This window comes from Scyliorhinus canicula, chromosome 19, assembly GCF_902713615.1.
Source record: "Scyliorhinus canicula chromosome 19, sScyCan1.1, whole genome shotgun sequence".
NCBI classification, from domain to species: Eukaryota; Metazoa; Chordata; class Chondrichthyes; order Carcharhiniformes; family Scyliorhinidae; genus Scyliorhinus; species Scyliorhinus canicula.
In genome coordinates, this window is record NC_052164.1 from 32,233,559 (window position 1) to 32,250,659 (window position 17,101).

General features: G+C 42.9%; 1 protein-coding gene across 9 annotated transcripts in view; it reads right to left on the reverse strand.

The window, feature by feature from the left end:
- Positions 1–17,101, reverse strand: part of ubtf (upstream binding transcription factor) — a 67,628-nt gene that overhangs the window by 5,096 nt on the left and 45,431 nt on the right. For 3 of the 9 annotated variants that reach the window (XM_038779394.1, XM_038779395.1, XM_038779392.1), the window contains exons 13-19: positions 15,587–15,742; positions 11,004–11,177; positions 8,068–8,178; positions 5,194–5,270; positions 4,357–4,546; positions 1,496–1,543; positions 741–815 (exon numbers count right to left, since the gene is read on the reverse strand). In XM_038779394.1, coding sequence (XP_038635322.1) covers positions 741–815; positions 1,496–1,543; positions 4,357–4,546; positions 5,194–5,270; positions 8,068–8,178; positions 11,004–11,177; positions 15,587–15,742 — 831 coding nt within the window. The remainder of the gene's footprint in view (positions 1–740; positions 816–1,495; positions 1,544–4,356; positions 4,547–5,193; positions 5,271–8,067; positions 8,179–11,003; positions 11,178–15,586; positions 15,743–17,101) is intronic. The other 6 variants (XM_038779396.1, XM_038779397.1, XM_038779399.1 and 3 more) reach the window with 6 other exon arrangements.

Below are 17,101 nucleotides of genomic sequence, written 5' to 3' on the forward strand. Positions count from 1 at the left end.
TAACACTATAAATTAGGATGCACACAAGGTGTGTAAGTTATATAATAAAAGGATTAAATTGATTACCAAAACTGTAAACAATTGGAGTTCAATGCAGGAAGTTTGAGGTCATTCAACTTTAGATACAAGAAAGATTAAAGTCGGAGCCAGGGATTTAAGCGTACAGTCCCAGGTACTGGGACGATCCCAGACCAAACCCTCATCTGTTGTCACTTGTTCAAGTCGCCTCTTAAGTAGCAGAGCACTTATTCCACACTGTGGCATTTGCTACATCAATAGTAGCTGACTGAAGCTATTGCACCAGTGTGGGGGTGGGAACATTCTAACAATCAAGGATAGAGAGATGGAAAGATATTACAGGCTGATGGGAACAGGGGTATGCAGCAATATAAGTAGGCCTTCAGCAGGCACTGCTGTAGCGGCCTCTCCACATAGTAATCCTCATCAAGCCTCTATCAATGGTAAATTCCATCAAGTTCAATGCCAGTGAGCAGGAAGATGGACATGGACAATACCTTTTGCTCAAGATGATAACCCCTCCCCCCCAAGTGGTAATGACCAACTCTGCTGCACAAAGTGAAACTTTTTGCAAGCAGAACATTGCACTTGCCCACTTTGAAACATTCCCTAATTTACATTTCCCTAACCTGTCCCTCCATTAGCTTAGTTGTAAGAATACTTGTAGCACCGTTGTCAGATCAAAGGTGCAGTAAGAGACTCCGAGCTCTACAGATACTTACACTCGCACTCTGTGTTGGTAATGCAATCTTCACTTTGGGATTTGGGCTGGCTGCCTTTGTCGTAGTTTTGCGTTTCTATCAATGACATTACAGCAAGTTTAGGCATCAAAATGGTGGAAAGAAAATTGCAATCATCATAATGAGTGTTCATCTACATTCCGTTCTTTATTCACCCACAAATTAAACTTCAAGAATACACACCTCCACATTCCAAGGTTGCCTGTTCTCTTCTTCTTCCACCCCCCCCCCCCCCAAACCCCCCCTCTCTCCCCCTTCCCCAAATACAAGTCACCATTTCAAAATCAGACTTTGGGCCAAGTACTTTTTACGTCATCAATTTAACCAAGATTCAAACAAGGTGTTTGTTCTCAGGTCATAAGGTGGTGTGCTACAGGACTAAATAGCCAGTCAACAGAAAACAATACTTCAGAATACTTAAATGAAATGAAATGAAATGAAAATCGCTTATTGTCACGAGTAGACTTCAATGAAGTTACTGTGAAAAGCCCCTAGTCGCCACATTCCGGCGCCTGTCCGGGGAGGCTGGTACGGGAATTGAACCGTGCTGCTGGCCTACTTGGTCTGCTTTAAAAGCCAGCGATTTAGCCTGGTGAGCTAAACCAGCCCCTTTAATATACTGTATACTTTAATATACACTGGAAGGGAAATAGTCAAAATGTCCCCAGCTCACAAAAATAAATTGCTACGTTTTGAACGCAAAAGCTTGCCAAGGTATGGTTGGCCATTTAACTTACATTTGAAGTGTATTCTTTGTACAAGGCTCTCTCTTGGGGAGACAAGCTCTAAGGAAACAAAGTGATGCTTATAAATAAATACTGCAATTACCCAACACTCAAATAAAAATAATTGTTTCAAAACTATTTCAATCACAAAGCTGTGACTAATTAAGACTGTGCAGTCGCCTTTGGCACTCCCTCCCTTTTAAATAGCATGCGTTAGTACTGATTTAAATACTAGATAATGATCAGCAAGTCCAGTCAGAAACTACTGGATTTAAGAAGTTACAAGCAGGCAAGCAGAACTACTCCGCTTTCGCTTGCTTGCACATCTGCAAAACAAGTAGAACAAAACATTTCGATTCTAAAGAAGAGAGTCCCGTATGAAATATGAGCTAAAGCCTGCAAGAATCAGGATAGAATTAGATAATAAACTGGATTTAAAAACAGAATATTTTAAAGCTCATCCAGGATACAGGGTTTGTGGGGGAGTTGATCATCACAGGGGATCAGTGATTAGATTCTCATTTATAAAAAGGGATGGACACCGCGGTTAAGGTTTTGCAGGAAGAATAATTTTTTCCATTTATCTACCCATTGCTTAAATAAAGTCAGTAGTGAGAAATGTCAAGTACTGCATATCTAAAGAATGAATATGGTACAGGTTTGAAACTTAATGAAAGTGATGGGATTCATTACTTTTCAATGGTGAGGAAATACAAAGTAGCAATTAAAAAAACACATTTGGATATTTAACCAGAACAGTGGAATACCAGACTTGGTTGGATTGTGGCCCAATATTGGTCACTGAACCTCAGGACTTGCATGCTGACAAAGACCTCGCCATTTAAAAAATATATAACCTCATGGCTAATTTCTAAAACTTAAAAAACTGGACAAGGACCTTTTAAATTGGCAAAATCTATGTCTGTTATGTGACTTCCGAACAAAAAAATAGCTTCCAAGGCAGCACGGTGGCTCAGTGAGTAACCCCAAAGCCTCACGGCGCTGAGGTCCCAGGTTCGATCCCGGCTCTGGGTCACTGTCCGTGTGGAGTTTGCACATTCTCCCAGTGTTTGCGTGGGTTTCGCCCCCACAACCCAAAGATGTGCAGGGTAGGTGGATTGGCCACGCTAAATTGCCCCTTAATTGGAAAAAATTAATTGGGTACTCTAAATTTTTTTTTTTTTTAAAAAGCTTCCATAACAGGATTGCAGAAACCTGAACCTTGCTATCTCTGTAGAGGCTCCAATGACCCTGTGGGCTGCAGAAACCAAATTCAGAACTATGCAACGGCCATCTACATTTCCTAAGCCAAACTGGCTAACTAGGGCCAATCCATCCACTAGGACAAAGGAACCCGCAGTTTTCCTTTCAAGTCTTAAGGACTGTTACATTTAATCAACAGGAACTTTTTTGGGGGGGATTACACACCCTTTGTTAAAGAGACAGTAGATAGGTGGGAATCATGTAACATGGATTCTTTTAGCTTGTGTAACCAGTAATATTGTTTTGCTGCCATTTTACCATCTACAAGCAGCAGCACAGAAAAGGAGCTCTGCCCAGATTGAGTACCTGGCCCCATCTACACTGCTTCTACTGGAACCTCTGCACTATCGCCTATAAGACTGATCCAGCTCTGCATCTGTTTTCAGTTTGCCAACCTCAGCGAAGGAACATCTAATTGGACTTTGATTAATAATTCTTTTCTGAGCTCTTTGCACCGTCAAATATTTTCTCTATCCCTCTTTTACAGTATGAGCGTACAAGGGACTCCTTGGTGAGCCTCCCTTGTGTGTGCAAATAAAATAATCCTTTTGAGTTCACTCTATCACAAGTTTGCTTTGGGGCTGATAGAAAATTGGATCACATCAAAACTGAGGGGTGGGGGAAGCACGCCAGCCCGTATAGAGGGGGAAGCAAATCTTTCTGGTTATGGATGGGTGGCGAGAGGAGAAATTGGGGCTGTTTAAAATTAACCCCCTTCCTGTCCATAACAAGAATGATTTCTCAAGTGAGAAAAAAGACAAAGAGGTGCATAGGGAGAAGATGGTTGAGGAGTAACCTCACTAAAGCACAACAGTAGCAAATGGTAAAGCAAGATGGAATTTAATGTTACTGATCCCGGCCCACTGTCCGTTTGGAGTTTGCACATTCTCCCCGTGTTTGCGTGGGTCTCACCCCCACAACTCAAAGATGTGCAGGGTAGGTGAATTGGCCACACTAAATTGCCCCCAATTGGAAATAAAATAATTGGGTACTCTACTGGGTTAATAAGGCCTGTGGAAGAGGAAGACAATCAGAAGCTGGCCAAATGGCAATGGCCATCACGCTGGAGCGCACTGCCTGAGAGAATGTAGCGGAGGCAGGTTCAACTGAAGCATTTAAAAGAGAATTGGACTGTTATCTGAAAAGAAAGCGCATGCAAGGAGAAGGCACGAGAATGGCACTATGTGAACGGCTCCAACGGACAACCGGTGCAGACACAATGGGTCAAATGACATCCTTCTGCGCTGTAATAAGTATGAGATTCTGTGACTAAGCTATGTCAAGACTAAATACTATTAACCTTTTGATACATTGAAAACAGAAACCAAGACTATCCATTCCCTCTAGTGGCCATTTACCCTCAAAAGGTCCATGAGGCTAAATGTCCCATTGCTCCCCCATCTCCCCACCCAAGATTCCCTTTATTTAAAGGTCACAGTAAGTTATTGAATGTAGCAGCCAATGGAAGAAATCTGATCAGAGGCCTGTTCATAGATTGGTGAAAGATACATCCTCAACTGGTAGTGTACAACATCCTCAACTGGTAGTGCAAAACATATCCGGACTCCGCAAATACAGCCCCACCCTGCTTTCTGTTACAGATTTTCTACCTTAAGCCAGGCTTCTAGATTGACTTTGTATTGGCATTGCTGTTCTTCTGCCATTTTCTTGTAACGGTCCTTCTGAGCCTGGGTGACTTTCCGCCATCTTTTCCCTATCTCCACCATCCGGTCCTTCAAATTCAGATGGTTCAGCTCGCCGCCTGTTAGAAGTTCCTGGGAAAATTTCTGGTAACCATTCCTGAAATGGCAGTCATTATAAACACTCCACAGCTCAACGTACCAGCATTAAAAAATCATAAGGGTTTATTTTAGAAAATGGAACAGCATTGTGAACTCCTCCTCCACATTTCTTCTTAAACACTAATAAAATCAGTAACATTGTATGGCTTATCAAACTTATCACATAGACAATAGCCTCTCTCCAACGCATTTTACAGTTTTTCCTGAGATTTTATTCAAATCCATCAATACTTAGAACAACAGGGCTAGCAAAATGGCCAGAGAAGATTCACAGCAGGAAGAACTCCAGAGTTATTGCAGGAAATTAAAGTATTAAATAACATCCAATCAATCAATCCCCTCCGTCACACCCCAATTGCTGTTTTCTCTAGTTCTGACCTTCATAGCCAACCACAACCCTCCCAAGTCACGTTTTCCAACTCTTATCATATTATTCCACTGTGTCCATAGTTGTCAAATCTCCGACACAAACAGTGATTGTTTAGGAAAAAAAATACACAGGATAAAATTTCTAATTTACCATTGCAGGAGAGATAATTACAGGCATGCCATAAAGGCTGCAAAGTACTTGAGGCTCAAAGCTAATCCTTACCAAAATGTGCCCATTTTGACAATAAATTTTGATAATAAATTGAAGGTACTTACATTGGCGGCTTTTTCGGTTCCCCCTCAAATTTCATTTTCTTGTTTGTTGCTGGTGTCCGGATTTCACTTAGTTCTTTCTGAAACGCAAAGTAATATTCATAAAACGAAAGGCATCCGTGATAAATCAATAATGCAGTAAACAGCAGGGCTCATCGATTTGTTTTCGTCCAGATGCCATTCTCTTCTCGTCCCACAACATCTGGGCACGGCAAAAGAAATGACAGAAAAGCAAAACTGAGAGCGGAGGCTGCTGGGGCCAATTGGAAGGGTGGGAAAGAACTGGAAAGATGGGAATTATGATTCAAGGGTTTCTGCTCCTGATGATTATCTAATGACTACCTTTGAAAGCACATATCTGGATGCTGGGTTAAAACAGTAAATCAAGCTGTGGTGGGTTCTTGCAACAAGAGGAGACTTTGAATCTTTTGTCCAACTCCATTTGTAAATGTTGATGGTAAGTCAATAGTTCTTCAACCATGGAGTTTCTTGTGAGGACAATCCTGCTCTGATCCAATTTGCACACATGAGGGAAGCCACTGGACAACTCCTAGGAAGAGGAATCCAGGCTATCCTCCTCACCATGACCCTAAATGAGTGGGACTAAAGCAAATTCTAACACCCAACTCCTGCCCAGGGGAAGATTGGCTGATTAATGCATAGAACGAGGATTAAACATGCATTGCAACTGATCTCAATGGCTTAGTGTTACGGTGTATGAAGCTTAAACCCTATGAGAATTAAGCCAAAACTATATTTTGGTCAATCGTCATCGCCAGAAAGTAGAGGAATCCCAGAGTTGGCGATGGAAGAAATTTCTATTTGATGCCATGATGCACAAGGAGTAAAGCTCCCTCGACTCTTGTTAATGAGTCTTAAACTCAAGCGACACCCTTATTTGCACTTGTGTGATACATCAGTTTCCCGTACCAGCCAATCTTGTTACCCAAGTGAAAAAGGCAACCATCCGCCACCACAGACCGTGCTCCTACCACTGTTTTTATGTTGGAATATTAAGAGTGACAGAAGAATGTAGAAGGCAGTTATCAGAACATGTGCAGAATTCACTACCAAGAAGCCAGTGCTCACATGTACCCCAAAGAGACCAGCGGCCGTTGCCGTTTTTGAGATTTCATCACCAACATGCCGTATGGACTGATCTCACCCGCTTGGGCACATCAACATCACTTCCAGATCAGGAACGCTCTTCATCATTGAACTTACTGCACGATGCCACCAGACTCACACGGCACAAATACAAATCTGCTAAAATCTTACAAGAAGACTGCAAGGGGAAATGCATACTTCAGATTGGCTTCGGTACTAAAATGTTATGAAAGTAGAGAAATGTATTTGTGTGTTTTCTTCAAAACACGCTAGGAACTGAAAATCACAGTTGGACTTCACCTGATACGAAATCACAAGCAGTCTATATCTCCCAGCCCTTGCTGGCTGGTCTGAGGTCACTGAGTCAAGCATCGAGAGTTTCATAGGTATCAATTTAAAAAAAAATTTTTTTTTTTTTTAAAAAGGGTAACAGGAATACAACTTGTGACAGGAATATTGGTAATTCAGGCGAAGATATTATTTTCAATGAAAGCTTCCTTTGCAGCATTGTCCCCATCTCCACATCTATCACACAGAAGCAGGCTGCTCCGGCAAAAGCTAAACTACTTCAATATTTCATGATCTCAGTTCTGTGGGTAATACAGGATTACTGACGGTTTCCTTAATATGTGACAAAAGACTGCTGTGTGGAACAAACCAAATCATGCCAGTACGGGTCTGGGATGAGAACATAAAGTGATGAAATATGACCATACACCTCCCACTGCACGATTTGATATTTTCTCACTACTTCCATTTTTCCACTGGATTACAAATGTACAGACAAGGGCTGGACAAATGAAGTTTGAGATAACACATACAAAATGCATAGGCAAACCTAACCTTCGATTACCATGAAAGGAGTTGTTTAATTGGAATGCAATATATATCTTAAATGAGCCAAATTGGTGAAATGGGTCATTTCTATATGCCCTCGAGGTAGAGGCCTTTGGCCCTCCGTATCCATTCAGGCCGAATTGTCTCGCCTCTCACCTTGGTCACTTTGAAGATCCTCGGTCCTTTACTCAGTACCACATGTTTCATTATAGCAACTTATCTGATTAATTATTTTGTACCTTTTACCTGCCTCCACTTCAGCAACTTACAGAACTCAGCAAAAAACATTCTCTCCCCCCCCCCCTTTACGCAAGTGGAACAGAAACACTTTCCAATTTCTCCTGTACACAATGACATTTTCCAAGTTTTTTTTGCAAAACTGCATTAAAAAGACACCCTGAAAATGTCCTCACTACCATCTCTAACAAGTATTCAAGTCAAGCACAGTGTCAGTTGGATTCAGAGCAAACTCTCTCTGCCCTAAATAATACAAAATCCGGTGGCACTGCACTTGTGTGCAATTTCCAATCACATGGATGAGTGACAATATATGTACATGAGGCAAATGGAGTCAATGCCCATAAGGAGCTGGACTGAGTCTGCTCCATCTGATTTCACACAGGCCGCTTAGAACTCACCATAGGGGTTAAACTTTCAGTCAATGAAGAAGCCGTTTAAAAAAAAAAGCATTCAAGAGGTGAAGACATAGTGTGAGGCCATTCAGATGCTGTAGAGCGGGGGTATTTCATATTTGCTTTGGCATTTGTTGCGTAGCCGGACTGCAACATACCCATGAGCAGAAATGCAAGTATAGCAGTTAGATACTTGCTATGAAACTAGTTCATGAAGAGCAAAATGTTCAATTCTTAGGTCAGTCAAGAGCAAGTATCCTTGGTACTGAACTTGCTGTAAGAGGAACAGAGAGGGTAGTACCTCATATCGCTTTTGATCCTCTGCTGCTTTTTTAATCCACATTAATTTCTCCTTTTTCTCCATTGCACTCCAAGTAGCCTCCATCGTTCTGAATGCCTTACTGCGATCATTCTAAAAAGAAACAAAAGACACACCGTGAAGCCCAGCAATTTTTGTTTTTTGCAATGTCAAGACACAGCTCAGATTACAATCAATCTGACAGCATGCGCTACTAAATAAGTGTGCAATGCTTCATCTCCATTCCAATTCTCTGGAGTACAGATTAAACAAATCCCAAAAGAATTTATTGGGCATAACTGGTGTGTCTGTCAAGAAATGAGGGTGGGACATTCACCCTCAAAGAGCATTGGCTGAGGCTGGAAGGGATTGCATGCATTATGCAAAGTCTGGAGAAGGCAGCACTGTAGGCTGCACAAATGCGGAGTTGATTGTACACAGAAGATGTGCGATCAAGCAAGTCACAATGACATCCAATTTCCTGGTCTGCAGACTTATCGGTTCCAGTTGTAAGAAAAGCTGTAGAGCAAAAAGAAATCAGACTTAAGCATCTGATGCACTAATAAAGAAAACCAAATGATTCGCTGATTCACCCTGCATTCGCATTGAAAATGGTTAAGGAACACGGGGCCTCATTTGTAAACAACAGTATGTTACAAACAAGCAGTTACAAATCTAAAAGCATTTGTCAGGTAGAGCAGTTCGTCAGAATCAAAAATTGATTTGAGAAATGAAAGAAAACATGGACGCTGCCAACAATGTCAGCCAATGTGCGGATTAAGGAAAGCGGACGAGAATTGCAGCTGATCAAACATAAATCATGACTGCACATGGAATTTTATATCAAAAGATCTTCTGCAGACAGATGGTGATTCGCAATCTTCGAATATCCAAGTTAATCTGGATAGAGGTTGGAAACTTGGCATAGGGCCAAGAATCTAAAACCAGAAAGACCACAAACACTGAACCACGTCAGCTACATTTACTGCCCTTATGCAGATAAGCATTACCTCAGCAGCACACAAGTACGCAGAGCTTTTATTTGTTACAATTTTTGTTTTAGGACAAATATTCTTCTTTGAAGGAAGAACCAAACTATGATTTATATCAAAGCAATGGTGATGGCTTCTTGCAAAAACTCCGTGGGGACTTAAACAAAGCAACATAGCTGTTCCAGATCTGCATAGATGAGTCTTGACTATACCAAAGCAACCCATTCAGAATTAGGTCTCCTTCAAGTGACACATGGAGATCGATCAGCTGGAGCAAACATTGTTTAAACGATCAAAGCTGAAAGAGAGTCGTATTTCAAAAGAAAGGGTCCGACTGAAATTGAATCTCGAGGGAGGAAATGTTCGGATCACCTCAGGGAGGTATTTCAATGAAGAGCAGCACAACAAGGCTTCCTGAAGCACAAGATACTTTACAGCTTTGTCAAAATCATCAGGCCAAAGCTGGAATGGATGCATTAACTCCCAAGAAAGAAATTTGAGATGACATCAACAGGGAAGAAACACAGATATTACAAATGGCAGGAATGTGCACAATGTTCGTGTTAAGAGTTATGCTCCAGTGTCCCAAATGCTGGTTTCAAATCACTGAAAAACATCGCATTAGCAGCTCAGCTTGCTGGAAGTGAGGCAGAGAATCAAGCACCTAGACAAATTAAAGAGAGCATTCTTTGAAGGCCATTGGTGTCAAACTCCATCCTAATCAGCCTAATGGGTGTTTTTATACCAATGACAAACTAGTTCCAAGCTGTCTGTGGCTGCACCAGGATCAATTCATGGCAGAAAGCTTGAACATAAAGGCAGACTGTTCAGCTTTTAGTTAAACTGACCCACAGTCACAGTGGCTAACCGTGAGCGGCCTTTTCACGGTAAGCTGGGGAAGGGTTTTTTGGGGTTGAGTGGTGCAAGTTTGCAGGGTCATTCCAAATCTAGACTGCTGACAGAGGATTAGAAGTCACTTTCCATAGAGATTCAAGGAAGGCCATTGTGACCTTAAAAATACCCATCTGGCAAATTAGCCAATCATGATGTTGACATGTTGAAATCTTTCACAAAAAATTATTATGCAAAATAGAATACTGGACATTATGAATTCAACATGCATTCTCATCTGGTCCAGAATAATTGACAAAGAATTTCTTGCATATTGATGCAATAACTGGAACTATTGCAGATGATGGAAGCAAGGGAAAGATAGCAAGTGGAGCAGAATGAGGAAAACCGCCCAAGTTTGGCAAAAATCCAAAACCTTAAAAAGACTGCCACAAAATAATTCCCCCCACTTTTGAAGGTAGAGAATTTACGTACATAAAAGGTTGAACAAGGTAGCATCAAAAGCTTAATAACTTTGCCTACTGACTGCCACACCTAAAAGAGCAACAATCTGCCCCAGATAAAAGCGGTAGAATGCTAAGAAAGAAAACTGAAGCGCAAACAAAGGCACAGGTAATCCAAGGGCACAGACCACATAACACAGAACTGCGATGGCATTCGTTACTCATTTCTGAATAGTGTAAAGTTAAACAAAGGCGAATGACACAAAAGCACTCGAGCTCAGATTTCCCAACGCTAATTTTGCATAAAATTTGGTGCTTGATCTGGGGGAGGAGCAGCAGTAAAAAGAGGAAGCATGTGATAGAGCACACCGTCGTGGATAGGTCGCATCTGGTATACAGAAGGCATATGGAGCAGATACAACAAAACTAATGTAGCCACACAGTATAATATTTCAAGTTGGTATTCCCAACAGCAAGAAATTCTTACATGCTGGAGAACAAAAAAAGTGCGGAATCTCATGCTACAGACAACCTCCCATCAGTTTGTGCAATCCTATGCATTCTGAGCTTGGCAGTAGCCTAATCTCAACCTATTCCCATTTCTTCCATTCCAAATGGTCACTTCCTCTCTTTCAACTACCCCAGTGCATACCCTGTACTTGGCCAGATAATCTCCAATCACATTCTGCTGCCAGATCTCCTCTGCAGTCTTGGGCGGCTCAGGCAGTTTCCCCCGGATAGCAGAGCCTTTTCCATCTTTTCCATAGCCCTGCTTTTTCTGTTCCGACTCGGCCTTTGCCGCTGCCTCCATGCGCCGATACTTCTCCTGTTGCAGCAAAAACATCATTTTAGATCCTTCAAAACATAATTCCTTCCACTAAACAACATAACCAGGCCACCGAATGCAACGCAACCTACTGTTAGATCACAGCTATTATTTGTTGGAAGGTTAAAATTATTGACTGCAATGTTGGTCCACCTATTTCTTCAAATAACGTTTATCCTCCACAAATAAAGAAAGTGATTAGATGGATAGTCTTTCTAATGGAGACAACCAGGGGATATTCTCCTTTTAAAATTCTGCCTCCCTACAATCCCCATGGGAATCATTTGTGATTCCCTGCTATTCAAAAGAACAAAATGTCCATAAAAGCTCAATTCCAATACTGCACCAATTCTTTCCAGAATGCACGAACTAAGCTTTAGATCCAAACAACAGAAGCTGGGAACTTTGAACATATCCTTCAATGGATAAGGACAGTCAATATTCAAAGGTTCAGTTAATATCCTTTCTACAGTACTATAAGCAGTATGACTGACACCAGGTTGAATCATATGGAAATCATGACAGCTTGATCCACCAGATCAAAACAGATGTACATGGTAATAGATGTTAGTGTCGCCAATGTAGGCAGCATTGTGAACTCCTACCACATCACAACTGAAATGATCAAATATCAGAAAACAAGAGGGAAAAATCTAGGACGAATTGCAACGCCAATCCCAAACATGAAAGCATCCACCCAGCAGTCATCTACAGCAGTCAGACCAAAGCAATTTTTGTCAAGACAGCTATGCTGCAGATGGGGCCAAAAAAGTATTCTGCACGTTGGTCAACTGTGTGGCCAAATCACAAATGCAAATAAATCTCAAATATTTGCTGTTAGATCAGAAACCACTCAAACACATCCTCTAACCAACATGTCAAATGCGTGCTCACCCTTTAGAACACCTTCCAGACCTGCAACCTCTACCATCTCAAAGAACAAGGGCAGCACAAGTGCATGGGAATACCTTCTGCACAGATCCCCCTAAAAGCCTCAAACCATCCTGACTTAGAATTGTACCACTGTCCCTTCAATATCATTGGGTCAAAATCTTGGAACTCCATTCCCTACAGCACTGTCGGTAGGGGAGGGAGAAAGAGGGATGGTGGTCAAGAGAAATAGAGGTATCGCGGGGGTGTAGGAGAAAGAAGGATCGCGGGGGGGGGGGGGCAAGAGAAAGAAGGATCGCGCGGGGGGGGCAAGAGAAAGAAGGATTGCGCGGGGGGGGTAAGAAAAAGAAGGATTGTGTGGGGGGGGGGTAAGAAAAAGAAGGATTGTGTGGGGGGGTAAGAGAAAGAAGGATTGCGTGGGGGGGTAAGAGAAAGAAGGATCGCGCGGGGGGGGGGGGCAAGTGAAAGAAGGATCGCGAGGGGGGGGCAAGAGAAAGAAGGATCGCACGGGGGGGTAAGAGAAAGAAGGATGGCGCGGGGGGGGGGGCAAGAGAAAGAAGGATCACGCGGGGGGGGCAAGAGAAAGAAGGATCGCACGGGGTGGGGTAAGAGAAAGAAGGGTTGCGAGTGGGGGGCAAGAGAAAGAAGGATCGCGCGCGGGGAGTAAGAGAAAGGAGGAATAGGGATCGCAGGTGCGGTAGGAGAAAGAGGGACTGCGGGGGGAGGGGGGGGGGGGGGGGGGGAGGAGAAAGAGATGGTGGGGGAGGTAGGAGAAAAAGATATCGTGGAGGGTAGGAGAAAGAGGGCTCGTGGGTGGGGTAGGAGAAAGAGGGATCCTGTGGGTGGGGTAGGAGTAAGAGGGATCGTGCGCAGTGGGAGGGGGGAAGCGGAGAGGAAAACGGAGATACAGGTAGGCAAGAGGAGGCGGGATGAATACGAGACAAGATAAAAGGGAGTAAACATTGAATGGCATCTTGGCCAACTGGTCCCAATATGATACAAAAACCTAGCCTACTTCCACAAGAGATGAAACCTGTATGTCATCTAGTTTGCATTCGATTTTCCTCCTAATAATAATCTTTTATTGTCACAAGTTTCTGTGAAAAGCCTCTAGTCGCCACATTCCGGTGCCTATTCGGGTAAGCTGGTACGGGAATTGAATCCGCGCTGCTAACCTTGTTCTGCAGTACAAACCAGCTGTCTAGCCCACTGAGCTAAACCAGCCAAGTACTTAAAAAGTAGGATTCAATAAACATAGCCAACTTGAATATTTTTCTATTTCAGGCAAAGTTGGATGATGTACTCCAGTTAGTGATTTGCAGTGGCTATGGTCGCAACTTCAATACCGGCAGAAAGAATTACAAATAAATGAAGGCAGCGGAATGTTGCACTCAACATTCTGCTTATCACCTTCATATCAAAGAGCAAATCCTTCATTTCCTCCATCATCAGGTGATGGGCAGCAAATCATGCTGAGCTACAACTCCATTAACAAAATGACCCTCTCATACCGCTCCCAAAAACCATTAGGTATTGAGTGTCAGACGGGTCATAAAGCTGTACGGGAGCCTTTACAGCGAAACTGGGCCCTAGCACACAGATGTGAGCAGCTTATAGAAGGGGTCACGGGAAAGATATCAGAAACCGAAACTCAAATTAATTTCCTGCTCCTTGTTGCAGTGACACTGACTGTACTCCGATGCCCCACATAGTATGGAAACAAGACTGGAGTTTCAGCACACAATTACACTCACCGACTGCAGGAACCTAGCACTATATGCTGCAGGGTGGAGTATCCTTGCAATGCTGGTTCTGATACACAATGTCAGCCAGTTTGTCCACAGTAGAAATATAAAAATTAAACATCACCCACCAGCAAAAACTATTAAACAATCACTTGGATGTCCACCCATCCTTCCCAACACAAAACTCGTAACATCACAACCAGCAACAAGACGCAGGCCAAAAGGTGTGCGCAATTTGGAATAACAGGACTGAATAAAAGGTAATCATTGAATCTACAGTGCAGGAGGAGGCCATTCGGCCCATCGAGTCTGCACCGGCTCTTTGAAAGAGCACCCTACCCAAGCCCACACCTCCACGCTATCCCTGTAACCCAGTAACCCGACCCAACACCACGGACAATTTTGGACACTTAAGGGCAATTTAGCATGACCAATCCACCTAACCTGCACATCTTTGGACTGTGGGAGGAAATCTGAGCACCCGGAGGAAACCCACGCAGACACAGGGAGAACGTGCAGACTCAGCACAGACAGTGAACCAAGCCGGGAATCGAACCTGGGACCCTGGAGCTGTGAAGCAATTGTGCTAACCACTTTGCTGCCGTAATCAGGAGACTAGGTTTTTATTGAGGGATGATGTGGAGATGCCAGCGTTGGGACTGGAGTGGGCACAGTAAGAAGTTTTACAACACCAGGTTAGAATCCAACAGGTTTGTTTGGAACCACTAGCTTTCGGAGCTCCTCTCCGAAAGCTAGTGATTCTAAATAAACCTGTTGGACTTTAACCTGGTGTAAGATTTTTTCATTGAGGGAGGAGACGACAATTCTCATGCCCGTACATGAAGGCTCTACACACGTAGCAATATGGGCCAGTGCGGGTGCCACTGTGTGAAGGGACACACAAAAAGTGCTCAAGAGATACTTTCACCTGGAAAAAAACCATCTGCATGGAGGAAATTATTTGTTGAGAATGCGCCACTGACATATTTTAGGCCACCAGCTTAGTGTTAGTTCTAATCGCAGAAAACTCCAGGAGCAAGAGCTTTTCGTTGTACTTCAAGGCAAGACACTGAAACATAAAAGGAATTCCAAAAGGAACAAATATCCACCAGGAAGAACCACAGTGGTCCTCCTTCTGAAACTGGCCAGAACGGAACACAGAAAATGAGAGATACTGCAGAGCCGAAATTCAGATTTTGTTGAAAAAGAGGGGCGGGGAGGTGTGGAGATGAAAAGTGAGGAAGATTTTCAGTTCATAACTGACTTATTGTTGCTGGTCCCACCCACTACAGACTCAAGACAAGTCTGTGCATATTACTGGTGCTGCAACGTTAGTTTGGAGCTACAGCTCTCAATGTTCAGCTTTTTTTGGAAAGGGGTGGAAAGACTACGAATTAACCAACTCCATGACATACAGGCAGAACTTTTGGTTCAATCACCTCGACTGCTTAAATTGCAACTATGCTGTTCCCATCCATTCAAAATATCAGTGGATACCGCCTTCCAAAAGGCCAACCTGCACCCATTGCTGTTTAAAACCAGGATCATGCAATTCACGATCTTGAAATAACAAACTAACAGAGAGTGTCAACTCAAATAAGTTTTCTTCATCCATTACTATGGCAACACTAACTTTCACCATCCAAGGTTTCAATGACTTGGTGTTCCAGCCTACCAATGAGCAAAACATATTGGACTGTAAATATCTATTCTGTAGCCACCCCCTGCCTAGACCCTCATATGGTATCTATCAGCCACTCAAATAATTTTTACCTTTTTCTTCTCAGACAGCTCAGTCCACATCCTGGCCAATTTTCTCGTCAGTTCACTCTCCGACAGCTCCGGCTCCTCCTCCTGCATCTTCTTGCGCTTCTCTTCCGAGAAAATGAACATGGCAGAGATCGGACGCTTTGGTTTGTTAGAAGTAGTCTGATAACAAATGTGAGAAGAGACCCTTTAACCATTTGCTTATTCTGGCAGCTGGTCTTCCACTTCCTTTACCACTCTACCTTCAAGCTGCCAGACCCTCATCATCCTTGCACTTGAAACCCCTTTCCTCTGCAAAGGCTCCCAAGTGTTTTTCTCTATTTCTGATGCACACTAAAAATATATTAGGACCCGCCCAGAGTGTGCTAAAAAAGGATTTGTGGGTGCAGCTTCAAGATTTCTTCTAGTCATTCGTCCCCTTGCTAATTCCACCCATCCAGCAACTGCAGAAGAGGGCAAGTGTTATGCAGAGCCATTTTCGTTCTCTCCTCCAAGGGACCTAGTTGCCTTTTCAAGCAGTCAATGCATACAAGTGGCAAACTCCCACATCAGCCAATATCATCAATGGCCCTTCCGGACTAGAACAGTAATATTTGGAAGTTGGCTCAAGGATGCTTACATAACATGGAAGCAAATTGCATGCATTAACTGTTAGATCCAATATAATACATACGAGGCTCTCTTCACTGAATTATATGAACAACCAACTAATTAACTGGAGTCACCTGGATATGCAACTTCCAATGAGCTTGGCTCATGGCAAGCAAATGTTCCAAGAGTGGTTTGCAGGTGACAGATTAGAAATCTGGAACTTACCACTCAGAAGATTCCATGTCATGACAATCTCTGCTGTGACTAACCTTTGGACACCCAGAGGACTGCCCTGGAAAAATAATGAGGGGCATTGGGCTGAAGTAGTCCCAACCAAATCCTGAAAAGCTGAACCAAGCTGCCAATAGGTAAACCCATCATCATAACTGTGGGCACCATACTAAATTGTCACACATAGGCACTGTGACCAGTAAACACTCAACTCGAGCTATGGAATAATTGTGGCATATAAATTTCCCACTTGAAAGCCAATAATATCCAGATAACCCTTCAGCAGATGGCAAGGCATCATAACAATCTGTTGGAGCAACGTCATTCAATAAAAGTAGAGACCACAACACAGAAATAAATCACACATCTACCGTATCAGTTGGGTACTTGTTTATTCAGGGTTTTCAGGTATTTATTGAACTGAACATTGAACCACAATAGAAAAAAAGTGTTAAGAGGTTGCTATGGCGGCCGGAGAACAAGTGCTGAGCCCATTCCAATCACTTGCAACCTCCCAGCTATCACAGTAGGTTTACATTTATTTTTCCAACTACTTGGCAACGAGGGCAAGCCCTTCAGCTTGGAGATTATCTAATGAGAAAGGTATTCTGAACTGTGATGGATCACAAAGCTGGAGTTTAAAAAATCATTTAAGGGAGGGAGGCCAAACAAAAAAAAAAAACTTACTTAACAGAAAAA